The following is a 14,564-nucleotide window of genomic DNA, read 5'->3' on the forward strand; positions in this document are numbered from 1 at the left end:
CCTCCCTCTCTCTCTGCAGACTGCCTCATGCGGTCATGTGACCGCTCCTCTTAAAGCAATACCAACGTCACACAGGGGGTGGGCTAGTGCAAGATGCCTGCTTATTGGATGTGTTCCGGGCATCATGGGAAAGCGCTTTTTCCGCCCGGAACACTTCCTGCTTTCTAAAATGGCAGCTGACATTTTAGAAAGCAAGAAAAAAAAAAAAAAAAAACCATCTCTAAAAATTATTCTATATACACTGCTCAAAAAATAAAAGGAACACTCAAATAACACAATATTCTCATTGAATATTTTGTTCTGTACAAAGTTGAATGTGCTGACAACAAAATAACACAAATCATCAATGAAAATCAAATTTATTAACCAATAGAGGCCTGGATTTGGAGTCACACACAAAATTAAAGTGGAAAAACACACTACAGGCTGATCAAACTTTTATGTAATGTCCTTAAAACAAGTCAAAATGAGGCTCAGTATTGTGTGGCCTCCACGTGCCTGTATGACCTCCCTATAATGCCTGGCCATGCTCCTGATGAGGTGGCAGATAGTCTCCTGAGGGATCTCCACCCAGACCTGGACTAAAGCATCTGCCAAATCCTGGACAGTCAGTGGTCCAACATGATGTTGATGGATGGAGCGAGACATGTCGTCCCAGATGCACTTAATCAAATTCAGGTCTGGGGAACAAGCAGGCTAGTCCATAGCTTCCATGCCTTCATCTTGCAGGAACTGCTGACACACTCCAGCCACATGAGGTCTAGCATTGTTCTGCATTAGGAGGAACCCTGGGCCAACCGCACCAGCATAAAGTCTCACAAGGGGTCTGAGGATGTCATCAGGTACATCCTCTTTAACCTGAAGCCACAGATCGAATAACGCTGGCACGGGGAAGCCGGTGCCACAGTCCAATTTCCAGACCGAGGCCCGATTCCCATGCACGGCGCCGTTCTATGCACCAGAACCGGCCGGTGCTCAAGCACTGGAGGTAGGCCAGCCCGCCTCCAGTGGGAGGGAATTCCATTCATTCTAAGGAAGCCGCGTCATGGAGGGAATTCCCTCTCACTGGGGGCGGCCCGGCCTACCTCCAGTGCTCGAGCACCGGCCGGTTCCGGTGCATAGAACGGCACCGTGCACGGGAATCGGGCCTCAGTCCGGAAAACGGACCGCGGCACGAGCTTCCCCGTGCCAGCACCGTTCGATCCGTGGCTTCAGGTTAAAGAGGATGTACCTGGTGGTACATCCTCTTTAATGGCAGTCAGGCTACCTCTGGCAAGCACATGGCTATGCAGCCCTCCAAAGAAATGCCACCCCACGCCATTACTGACCCACTGCCACATCGGTCATGCTGCAGGATGTTGCAGGCAGATGATCGTTTTCCACGGCGTCTCCAGACTCTGTCACATGTGCTCAGTGTTGCTTCCTAAGTGGACAGTTTGATTTACTTTGAGTTATATTGTGTTGTTGAAATGTTCCCTTTATTTTTTTAACAGTGTATGTTCACATATATAAACATAGTTAAGACTTTTAGGACAGCCTATAATACGTTTATGCTAAACTTGTGTCTACTTGTTAGACTTTTGCATATTGAAAAACCAGTGCAGATGGCGGGGAAGTGGTACAAAGAAGGAAGCCTGTAAGAAATCAGTCCGTGGTATACAGTTCGCTTACTTACCTTTCACCACAAACATGTGAATGCAGCCTAAGCCTGTGTTATGCGATCAATATGCTGGACGTAGATAGACTGAACTCTACATTTTTTATTTGATGCAGTGAGCACTGTAACAGCTAGAGCAGTACGCTTTGAAACTGACATGGCTGTGCCAGTCCTACAGTGTAGTGTTTAACTGTTTAATTATGATGCCGGAGTCCTAAGTTTAGTCTGTAATATAAAATGAGCATATGGACTGTATATCATGGATGTAAAAACCCAGCCTTGGGGTCCATTTACACAGAAAGATTATGACAGATTATCTGCCAAAGATTTGAAGCCAAAGCCAGAAACAGACTTTAAACAGATCAGGTCATAAAGGAAAGCCTGAGATTTCTTCTCTTTTCAAATCCATTCCTGGCTTTGGCTTCAAATCTTTGGCAGATAATCTGTCACAATCTTTTACGTGTAAATGGACCCTAAGGGTGAGTTATAGGCGGGTGCAATAATGTTCAAGGAAAAGCAATTACTGGTGAGCGTAATTTATATTTTCCCTTTAACCCTATGACAGCACTCCTGGAAAGTAGACTAGAATAGAGCCCACCTGGGTGAAGGTGCTCTGAAGGACCTACAAAATTAAAGGACCCTAGGGGAGACAGTTGGGAGTCTAATGTTTAAAAAATGTTCGGGGGACTCAGCCCAACAAATCTGAGCTATAGAGGCTGAGGCAATCTCTGCCCAGGAAGTAGACACTGCTCTAGTTAAATGGGCACCATATTCCCAGGGTATTAATGTCTGAGGTGGCCTACTAATCCAATGGGCTATAGTCTCTGCCTTCTCACAATGATGGACAGCAGGCTAATTTTTGGCTACATAGAAATCTCACACAACAGATGAGCTAGCTGTCAATCATCCAGCAAGGAGGCGGTGGTGGCCTGGAGACAGAGCAGTGGCAGGCACTAAATTTCACAGACATGCTTGTGACACTAGGCCTTGAGAATAAAAGATCTTTGTTACAAAAATGATCAATATAAAGGTATAAATAGAATACTTGCTTCAGAAGCAACTGGTAAATGTCAGTACGTATATACTGTATGTGCTGTCAGTTTCCCTTTAGGGTGCCTCCACACCTACCGGATCCACAGCGGATCTCACTTCTGCGGATTCAAAACGAGAACCGCTGCGGATCCGGTACCATTCACCCCTATGATAGCACATATTCACAGCAGAATTAACATCCCGCTGTGAATATGTGCTTTAACCCCTCGCTGTCCGCAGCCCCGCCGCATTAGCCCATCCTCGGCCGCATCCCCCCATCCCCCGCCGCATCCAGCAGCCCGCATCCCCGGCCGCCAAGAGCATAAAGTATCTGCTCGTCGGCGCGGCTGCAGTGAGGCTCCCGGCTCCGCTCCTGCTAATGAGCGGGACCTGAGCAGGTACTTTATGCTCTCAGTGGCGGGCTTCAGGATGCGGCCGGGGAATAGGGGATGCGGGCTGCTGGATGAGGCGGGGGATGCGGCTGGAGATGGGGGATGCGGCTGAGGATGGGCTAATGCGGCGGCGGGGCTGCGGACAGCGAGGGGTTAAAGCACATTTTAACATCCCGCTGCGAATATGTGCTATCATAGGGGTGAATGGTACCGGATCCGCAGTGGTTCTTGCTTTGAATCCGCAGAAGTGAGATCCGCTGTGGATCCGGTAGGTGTGAAGGCACCCTTAAAATGTCTGTGGAGAGAGAAAGAAAGGAAGATCTAAAGAGCTGGAAAACCTATCCCACTGAGATATTTGGGACTGTAGAACCAGAACAAGTCATGTTTTGAGGATTTCCTTAGTATTCCGGTTATATATTTACTACATCAGGTATTATCGCAGCTGTTGTTTGTATGGGATATCCTTAAAACAAGTCCTAGGACTGACATGGTCACCCTTAAAGATGTGGAACCCTGTTATGTCTAAATTGCCAGGGTTGTTTTTTTCCCCTCAATTTCTGAAATACAGTACCAAACAGAAGGACCCGATACTGAATATGGAGGACAGCTACTCTCAAATTTCTGATGACCAGGAAATATAGGAACATGATAGAAAGTATATTGCATTTCCAGAGTGGCCATGAAGCAGTCTTTGGAGAGATTCATGATGGGAGAAGGCCTGAATTTCTCATATTAAAAAAAAAAAAGTTTAAAAGTCTGAGATTATTAATAGTTCAAAATGAACCAATTTCCTTACCAGAAAGAGTGGGGTAGAATCCTTCTTCCCTTTCCTTTGGTAGAATCGAAATCAGAACCCTCCTATCAAAAACTTAAGCTTCCACTGACAGGGGCCAAACTGGATCTGTGGAAAGGTTCATGATAACAAATCTAAAACCTGGGTGAGACAGAAAATCTTTAGACCATCTCAGTATGCAGAAAATTAATTTGCTGGTGAAGATTTTTTCCCATTCATGAGTAAAAAGGGACAACCTACTCCCAATTGGGACCGCGCATTATTGGACAGGTATTTTATTGTTGTGTCAGCCCAGATACACACCAGTCTTCTTTAAGTCTGTCCAATCCTTCCTTCTAGCCAGTGCTTACCTCTGCTTCCTGCTACATCCACTATGGAAGGATCTGTTTGACTGCTGAGGAATAGGGGTAAACACTTTACTTGTCAGAGGTCTTCTCAAAAATGGTGTCCAGAGAAGATCTGTATAGTAGAGCAATTTTAAAACTGACTGTAAACAGTGTTATTTTAATTAGCTATTGTCTGGACCTATTTATTAACGCATCCTAGAATCCCGCAAAACAAGAGCCAAAAAAAGTAAATTTGCACTTGCAAAGGACAGTACATAATTTTGACTTGAGGGTAACACCCCACTTCCAGTCTTTTAATCAAAGGGTTCAACGAAGAGAGCTGCTGATCTGGCTGATAAACACACTGCAAAAGCCTGAGATAAATCTGACTGCGCTACTAATTGGAAAGGAAGATACCTATTCCCAAGGTAGTCTCCCAGCTCTTAAGTTAAAGGGAACTCCACATAAGAAAAATTTGTTTTCTATTAAAAATACATTAAAAGTTTTATAGATGTGTCTATACCATATCTGTACGGTTCTGCCACACTGGTAGCTGATAGAAATCCAGGAAGTAAAGAAAAATGGCCTCTGTGCTAATTCACATTGTCTCCTGCTCACACTGCTCTCCCACCTTAGGAGACAAATATTCCATGCCTCTGTCCCACATTGTGTGTGTTTGCTGAGCGCAGGCTAATGATGCAGGTAGGGCAAGATGTCACAGGAGGCTTGTGACCTGTGACAGGCCAGAAGCAGCTGCTGCAAGGACTGAACAGCTGAGGGAAAGCATTGCATTCTGGAACCAGTATTGCATTCTGGGAAGTGCGCAACTAGGAAGTACAGAAACAATACAGAACAACCCCCCCCCTCCCCCAAACAAATGGATTTTTGGTAGTTTCAAAACTGGGATAGATAAGTAATGCGTTATTCTTCTGCAGAAGTTTGATTTTTTTTTTAACCCCTACCTGGAGTTCCCCTTTAAGCCACTGATTCTTTATCCATTGGGTCTTTGAAAAACCCATAATCCTCAAAATTAAAAAGCTGTCTTTTTTTAAATCTTTGCCATGGGGGTTACAGGTCATTACATTTTCTGTCTCCTTGCCTAAGTTTTGAGTATGTTGCTTTTTGCTTAAGATACAAAAATCCTCTGCTCTCAACCCACTCCTCCTCCCTGTAAAAGCTGATGTAAGAAACTCCCTGGCCGGCTGTTTCTTCTGTCTGTATAGCAGGAAAGGTTAATCAAAGTAAGGTCCCAAGTTAATTGAACTCAGATTACCCTTCCAGCTTCACGGTGTGTATAAACGGCCAGCGATGTTGTTTACAGACTGAGAAAAGGGGGGGGGGGGGCTAAGACCAGAAAGGACTTGTGTCTTCAGCAGAAAACCGCAACTGGAAAACTGAGGGAAGGAGACAGAAAGGCTAATGCAATGTAAACAATAAATCGCTAGTCTCCAGAAGGGGGCATGATTAAACATTTATTTTACCCTACTGGATAAACCCTTTAAACTTCCCTTCCTGGGCTCCTCGATCTGTCATTAGTGGCTGAGACAGAACATTGCTGCAGCCACAACCTTAAAGCTCATGGAGAGTCAGGCACAAATCGGGACTACAGTTTGATTCCACTCATCTCTATTAAAGAAAGCTTTAATTTTTAGAAGTAAAGGAAACACACTGCCTTCTTGGTTGCAAGTCCCTTGTTTTATCCTGCAAGGATTGAGGCTCTCAGCTGTCCTTGATATTCATAGTGGCTCAGACTGCTTTAATAAGTTGGCCATCAACCTCCACAGGAAATAAAGGCCTTCATGACAGTTCCTCTAAACAAACAGATTCAGAATCATTAAAGGAGAAGTTTGGCGAAAAGGTTTGTATTGCCCCCCAAAAGTTATAAAAAACACCAATATACACTTATTATGGGAAATGCTTATAAATAGCTTTTTTCCCCTGCACATACTACTGCATCAAGGCTTCACTTCCTGGATAAAATGGTTATGTCACAACCAGATTCCCAGAGCTGTGCAGCAGCCAGAGCCAGCACAGCTCTGAAAATCGGGTTGTGACATCACCATTTTATCCTGGAATGAAGACTTGATGCAGTAGTAAGTGCAGGGAAAAAAGCCCTTTATAAGCATTAAGTGCATATTGGGGCGACAATACAATACTAATTTTCGCTGGACTTCTCCTTTAAATTCTTTCAGACTCCTAATCCAGATAAATAATCCTCATCTTCCTTTAAGAGTTAAGACGTAGACGTATGATTTTGGAATAGTTACCCTGACAAGCCAGGAATTTTCAACATCTGGGCTGAGAAGGAAGTTTCAATTTTGTGCCAAATAACATTCTTCATAAAAGTAGTTTCACCCTCGCAAATCTTAACACAAATTCCATAAGTTTTTGAAGGTTTTATGTCACCCTTTAAGTGTCTCCTTGACCTAAAATACATATCCCAAATCATTGTATAGGCAAATAAAATTTTACAAACAGGGACAAACCCCTTTTACTCCATTTACTGGTCCAATGTCAGGGGTAGGTTTAGGGTTATCAATGATATTTCATGATCTCTCATGAGCAGGGTGAGTTTCTTTTAATCTTGACAACCATTTGGGACCAGTTGGTCCTTCCCTAAAGGAAGGAACTGTCCAGAGCAGAAGTTTTGTTTGGCCATTTGCTATTGCTTTGGACAGTCTAATAAAATAAAACCACATTAATAGTAACTTCACTACATTTCAGTAAATTTTCATGCTTTCCTTCTGCTTTTAATGCAAACTGTCTGCTTTGTCTTCATTAGCCCAACCTTGGCTCTGATAACAGCCTGTAAGGGATTTCTTATTACCTTATACATGTTAGTGGGGAATTCAGCCAATTGTCTCCTTCCCAGGTCATAGTCAAGGTAGTGCAGTGGGAGGGAGATTAAGTTGGCTTGAATTCCTAGTTAGAATATACACAGGAACTGGAAGTCTGATGTAAACCCTGTAACAGACTTCCCATTCCTGTGTATATTATAACTAGGAATTCAGCCAGCTATGTTCCTTCTACTATACCACCTTGACTATAACTTGGGAGGGAGACAATTGGCTGATTTCCCAACTAGGATGTACAAGGGAATGGGAAGTCCTTTACAGGCTATTCAGAGGGGAAGTTGGGCTAATGAAGACAGAGCAGACAGTTTGCATTAAAGTGGTAGTGCGGCGGTAAAGAATTATTGACAGAATAACACACATTACAAAGTTATACAACTTTGTAATGTATGTTATGTCTGTGAATGGCCCCCTTCCCCGTGTCCCACCACCCCCACCCGTGTACCCGGAAGTGTGGTGCGCTATACATACCTGTCACGTGCCGACTCGTCTCCGATCTTCAGTCTGCGATGTCGTCTTCGGACGGCCGGACCGAATCCCTCCGAGCGTCCTGAGTGCCGGACGCCCTCTTCAGCGTCATCGGCTGCTCAGCCGCAATTGGCTGAGCATAACTGTGCTCAGCCAGTTGCGGCTGAGCAGCCGATGACGCGGCCACGTCATCAGCTGCTCAGCCGCGATCGGCTGAGACAAACTGTGCTCAGCCAATCGCGGCTGAGCATCTGATGACGCTGAAGAGGGCAGCCGGCACTCAGGACGCTCGGAGGGATTCGGCCCGGCCGTCCGAAGACATCGCAGGCTGAAGATCGGAGACGAGTCGGCACATGACAGGTATGTATAGCGCACCACACTTCCGGGTACACGGGTGGGGGTGGTGGGACACGGGGAAGGGGGCCATTCACAGACATAACATACATTACAAAGTTGTATAACTTTGTAATGTGTGTTATTCTGTCAATAATTCTTTACCGCCGCACTACCCCTTTAAAAGCAGAAAGTAAGCATAAACTGCTACAGAAAAGTAGTAAAAACTATAAACCAATATATTTACTTATTAGTTGGTTGAAAAAAGGTTTCTTCATCAGACCGCCCCTTGAAACTATTTTACAACAACATGTAAATATATGTTGTCACACTGCAACAGAGAACGAATACTGTAAAAGGAGTTATCCAGCATTAGAAAAACATGTCTTGCTTCCATAGAAAACACAATTCTTGCCTCAGTTCAGGTGAGGTTTGCAATCAAGTTCTATTTACATCAATAGAACTGAAATGCAAAACCCCACCTAAACTGGACACTAGAGTTGTGCTGTCTCTGGAAGAAAGTGGCCATGTTTATCTTATGTTGGAGAATCCCTTTTAAGGGGTTATCCATGCTTCTATGAACATGTCCATTTCCTTCCAGTTTTAGTGTGGTTTTGCAGTTCCTTTGAAGTGGTGCTGAATTGCAATACCACACACACAACCTGAGGACAGGTATGGGGCTGTTTTTAAAAGTTTTTCTAACAATTCACAATACCTTTAAATTACCATTTTCTGCATCTAAATGGGACTCAAAAGTGATTAATATAATTGTAGGAGCTGTATAAATTATATAAACTGTAGTAAGCTCCCTCTACGTTTGCCAAAATCATAACTTTACCCCCTAGGCAGCATCCACCATACATGTATAATGGGTGTACATGGGTTTGAGTAGACACCTGCTTGTAGCATTTGGGATTGGAAATAAGATCCCAGCTTTTTAACACTGGTGTCATGGGCAATAGTTTCTGTGGCATTAAAAAAGGTTACACAGAGGTAGAGGTCTCCCTCCATCACCAAATGAATCCCCTGCAACACGAATCCCCCCAAAGCCTTGACATAGCTTTCCTAACACACATAAAAATGATATGGGTGTTAGAATATCGGATTTTTTTTTTTTACCAAACCGTAAAAAAAGTTTTAATAAACGATTCTAAATACATAATATGGCTTATCAATTTAACCATTTAAAGGCTATAAACACCTTTGGAAAGCTTTTTTTTTATTTTTTTATTATCTCTTTAGACTGGATCTTTTGGACTGGCAAAGTGAATCTCTAAACCTAGGCTTAATGAACATTTCTGCTTTGACAGTTGTATATCAGAGTCCTCAAGAACGCTTTAGAAATTAATGTGAAAAATGTCCCCAATCTGAACAGGGTAAATGGTTTAGAGGCCTATTTACACAGAATAAAGCAGCAATTGCTAATGTTTACATACAGAATGAGAAGTTACTTATTTTATACTTTAGTATTTTTAAATGTAGATCAACACTGATTTGAAAACAGTAATTTGTTAGTGTTGAAACTTAAAGCATCAGAAAAAATTAAAATAAAAAGAATCTTACAAATATTTTCCCTTCAATTTTGTTTATTGATGTACTAAACATGAAAAAAAATACAAAGGATTCAAACACAAAATAAAAAAAAAACACATACAGCCTGTTAAATACTCAACAGAATATATATTATATTTAACAGAAGTGTTGTCATACATTACAAGTTCAAAGCAAACACCAGCCTCACATTTTACCAAGTGCTCTGAGAAAAAAAAAAAAATACAAAGTCAGGAATAATTTTCATGCTCTTACCAATGCTAGTCATATAATTGAATAGTAGGATTGTAAATATGTATCCCAATACTGCAAAATGTGTACATATTTGTAGAGAAATATATCCTAAATACTATTTTTCAAATTGGTTCAGAGAATCCGTAAGGATGGCCATGTCATATTTTATAAACATAAAAGAAGGGGAGGTTGTCAAAGAGGAAAGCCTGGAAAGGAGCATGAAAACTTGCCTGAACACTTTGTCACGCACTTTTCAAGGTATAAGTACTGAACTACCATAAAAAAAACAAACAAACAAAAAAAAAACAGATGAGTATAAAAAAATAAATAAATAAACTGCATATTTAAGTGATATACATGTATGTAATGCACAGCACATACTGTTTGGACCTCTAGGAAGCATTTCAATTTGTGCAAAAAATGAAAATGAAAAAATGCTTCACTCTATTACCTTTAGAAGGCACCTAGTCCTCAATTTAAGTGCAAATCACACTTTTTATTTGCTTTCATATTTACAAACCATCACAATCTTAAGTGGTCTATGAATTAATGTGAACAAAATTATCAAAGCATATACAACATAAATTTAATTACTTTTATACAATATACATAACTTATCACAAATGTGCAAGCTAATGGTACCCAGACTTATGATACAAATAAAACAAACAAATGATATTTCAAGTTCTCAGGAACAGAAAAATATGGTGCTTAAGTAACAATATAGTTACGGTACATACACAACTAAAAATACAGATACAAAAATCTTATCACTTCGCTTTACAAAGTAACCAAAAGTTAAGTAAACTTAAATGAGACCCAGCAGCAACAGATGTGTACAATCTACCAGCAATCCTCTGGGAAGCTGAATACATCATCATGGCTAGGTTTCTCTTTTCCTCTAATCTTGAATGATTATAATATGTACAATACATAAAAGCTCAGGTGCTAGTTTTAAACAGAATTACATTTCTTAAAGGACAAAATTGTGCCACTTTGTAGGTTGGCAATCCCAACTCTCTTCTTACACAAAAATGTAAATTGTATAGATAAAACTAAATAAAATATTTAAACAAGACTGCAAGTACATCACTAAACACCATGAGCTCCTTCTGAAGGGAATGATTTAGGAAGAACAGATTTTTCTTTTTGTCCCCAAAAATCTTTCAATGATTTATTTGTTCTTACCAGCTCATATATACTTTTTAAGTTGATTGAAAATTACAAACTGATGTGAGCAATTACAGAATAACCAAGATGACCAACAGGAAACTAAGCAATAGCAATGTTTAATCTTTGATACAAAAATGCTAAAGTAAAAGGGAATAAAAAAAAAAAAGTGCCCCTTTTTATCACTTTCATTCTCAACCAGAAGTAGGGCAATATCCTTCTGTCCAAAAATATTGATCACACACAAATATCCTGGCAAGTTTTAAAAGCTCACAAGGCTGTCATATGAAGTAGATTTTGCAAAGTATTCAAGTCAAAATAGTGTGTTCCAGGACCAGTAAAAAGTTTGTTCAAATTTTTTTATTTTACTTTTTTATAAAAATAGATGCTTTTTCTCATTTGAAACCCACATCAAAGAGGTTATCATCTCTTTGGCAAGGTACTACTTTATGAAAAGTCCGCAGTAATCTTACAATAGGCTTTATTAACTGAGGCCACCCTTGCCCCTAAACCTAAATAATTGCAACATAAAGCTTTACATATTACAAAGAAAAAAAATATATAAAATAATTTTATCAAGTACCACAATATAACACTAAAAAATGTTTTACAGAACAAAAAAGAAATTCAAACGCAAAGCTTTTTTTTTTCTTAAATCCTTTAAACACACAGGATTGAAGGCAATAATGTAAAAACATAAAGAAAGAAAAAGGTTTGTTCTTCCCATTGCAGAAACAGTAAAAGGCCCCAACAATTGAAGGCATAAGAATGCAACGGGACAGGTAAAAACCCTGTTACCTAACGTCCATATTCAAACATAAAAGGTAAATTCCAAGACAATTAATAACAAAATCCCACAAATGCTAAGGTTGCTAAACCATATCTAACTTTGCCTACCTCACCCCCACACACTGTGTAAGTAATATCAAAGCAGACAGTTTCTCAACTTGCCCTTGATACTTGTGTGTGTTAACAGGAGTGAGGTTAACTTGTTAAGCTTTGTGCGTTTTGCTTGTTTTAAATGACACTTGCAAAACTCTGTCACCAAGCCGGTACCCGTTAAGACTGGCGATAGCCATTGCTGCCTCATCATAGTTTGTCATTGTCACAAAACCAAAGCCCTTGCATTTGTTTGTGTTGAAATCACGAATAACTTTGACATTGGTGACTGCTCCAAAGGGGCCAAACATCTGCCACAAGATACTTTCATCTGCGTCGGGTGCCAAGTTGTATACAAATATGCACCATCCAGTGCCAGCATGTCCAGGAAAATTTATTCCAGCTAAACTGGTCATACCATCGATGGTCACTGGTGAGAATCTACTAAAAAAAACAAAGGAAAAGGTACTTTTGTTAGCCATGCCTGCCCATAATCTGTATAAGTAAAAACAGCCTAGATGATAAACATTTAGAGAACATGCAATAAAAACCAAATCAAAAAGGTTAAATTATAGAAGCTCATGCAAACTATTACATTAAGAAAAACAAATGACAGAACAGTAAATGGTACAACACATAGAAAGTCATTGTGTCGCAGATATTATCAATTACATAGTTGTATGTAGTTATTTTAACATTTGAGCAAAGGCTTAATATTCATGTCTGCTTTACTGCTTTCCCTTTCTTTCCTATTCACCTTCCACACAGCATACACGGTATAATATAGTAATGAAGGCAATTCTGGTCCATTTAGAAAACTACTATACCAGTCACAATAAAACTTGCTAGCGGTTAAACAGACAGCTTTTGTATTGTAAATATTAAGCCATGTCTAATTATAAGTTGTGCATATTGCTATCATGTTCTACAATTCATACAAAGTATTTTACTTAAATGGTTAGGTACTGTAGAAAATAATCTCTTCCTAGTTAATTGATCAAATATAGATCCAATAAGGAGGGAAAGTACTTCCTATTTGGTGGTTTCATACAAAACTTTTTTCCCCAGCAGTTTTTCATTAAGTTTTTGAACCAACGCCAGAAGTGGGTCTAGCAAAACGGAAATGTACTTCAGTTACATTTCCCATTCTTTTTTGTTCCCTTCTGGCTTGAGCTTTAAAAAAAAAAATTAATAATTATAAAACTGCAAAACCTTATTTACTGTATATTGATCAATTTTTTTTGCAACTACTTGTGCTTGGGGTAAAAAGTGGCTTAAAAAATAAAAAGCATGTGAAAACAACCTTAGACTGGTGTGTCACAGACATCAAAGACTTTTCAATCCGAGACAAAAAATTATTTCTGAAAGGTTGCAACCGATCACAGCTTGTCTTTTGTGTCTAAAAAGAGCTATGATTAGTATCTTTTAAGACATTTTTCTTAGATTGACACCTCTGGACCATAGTGTATCCTAGAAAAATTCCACATAATTTTTTACTTGCCAGAACGTAAAAGTTGTTAGAAAAGAAAGCACACTACAATGTTTTGGTGTACTTTTCTTTAGTTTGGGTTTGTTTTTTGGGATTAGTTGCAGTCCTTATAAATGCAGCATGTTCTAGGCATTACAGGTAGAGTGACTTTCTAAAATACACTTCAAAAACTTTTGCCTAAAAAGTGTGTAAAGGTTACATTTTTGTCAAAAATACTTGGAAAAAAATCCTTAAAGAGTCACTGTCGTTTAATTTTCATGACCAATGAATCACATGATTAGCAATGGAAAAAAGTCAGAAAAGTTTTCAAAATGCACATACTGAAACACTTTTGGAAGTAAAATCTTTGAGGCTTTAGGCCAAAATGTTACACAAAATGTGTATATGAAGGAAACCCAATGGTAATCACTGACATTACCTTCCTTACTTTAACAGAACTTTCTACAACGTAACCCAAAATGCATCTTTAAAACTAGACCACCTAGCTTATTTCTGGAAAATGTTTGTGCTGAAAACAAAACCTGTGCACAGTACAAAATTTAAAGACTCAGATGTGTAATTTTCTATGTACCAATTTATTTTAAAATACTTTCAACAAATACTTTATTTAATTTATTTGTATGTACCAGAAATCGTACAAAAAAAAACAAAAACAAGGAAAAAAAAAAACAAAAAAAGACAGTTACATCCAAAATTTGATATTTGTTATCAAACAATGATGGCAATGTGGAAATAAGGCAGCTTTCAGTCACAAGCAAATACAGATGGAAGACACAAACAATGCAAACAACAAGCCCACGACTGTAAAAAGAAAAAAAAGAAAAGAAAAAAAAAAAAGTATATATCCACAGTTTACCTCTTTATGCCTCCATAAGCCATATTGAGTAAATTGTCCAACCTGCAAAACACATTTGGCAGATTGTTCAGTCTTGGCACAAACTGCCCCATTAAAACTGAGTGCAGCATTAGCCCTGACCAACAAACATGTTTCTTTGCTCACCACATTCAAGTGGCAATATAACTTTCTTTTGAATACTGCTTGTATTCAACATGTTTCAAGGGGAGTGGGGTTGCATGCACAGCATTGTGGCAGTTTTTAGAGCCAGACCCAGGGGTGGATTCAAAGGGAAAACAGAAAGACATTATCTGCTACATTCCTGCTAAATCTACTTTCTGCTTTAGCTCAAAGTAAACAACAAATCACCACAAAAGGCTGTGTACGACTCTTCTCCTTCAAGGTGAAGTTTTAGCAATAACAAAAACACAGCTATTTACTGCTGGCAATTTAAAGGGGTTATCAAAGTCTTGGAAAAAAAAAAAAATAATAAAACAAAAAGTGTATTTCTCTCTCAAGTCCCATAGTAATCAAGAGAACGCTCAGGTGGGTG

The 14,564-nt window shown here is 39.6% G+C and overlaps 1 protein-coding gene across 5 annotated transcripts in view; it reads right to left on the minus strand.

The window, feature by feature from the left end:
- Positions 1–9,457: 9,457 nt before the first annotated feature.
- Positions 9,458–14,564, minus strand: part of ELAVL2 (ELAV like RNA binding protein 2) — a 155,420-nt gene continuing 150,313 nt past the window's right edge. For 3 of the 5 annotated variants that reach the window (XM_069962000.1, XM_069961998.1, XM_069961999.1), the window contains exons 7-8: positions 14,033–14,074; positions 9,458–12,131 (exon numbers count right to left, since the gene is read on the minus strand). In XM_069962000.1, coding sequence (XP_069818101.1) covers positions 11,801–12,131; positions 14,033–14,074 — 373 coding nt within the window. In that variant the 3' untranslated portion in view covers positions 9,458–11,800. The remainder of the gene's footprint in view (positions 12,132–14,032; positions 14,075–14,564) is intronic. The other 2 variants (XM_069962002.1, XM_069962001.1) reach the window with 2 other exon arrangements.

This window comes from Dendropsophus ebraccatus, chromosome 3 (genome assembly GCF_027789765.1).
Source record: "Dendropsophus ebraccatus isolate aDenEbr1 chromosome 3, aDenEbr1.pat, whole genome shotgun sequence".
In the NCBI taxonomy this organism is placed as follows: domain Eukaryota; kingdom Metazoa; phylum Chordata; class Amphibia; order Anura; family Hylidae; genus Dendropsophus; species Dendropsophus ebraccatus.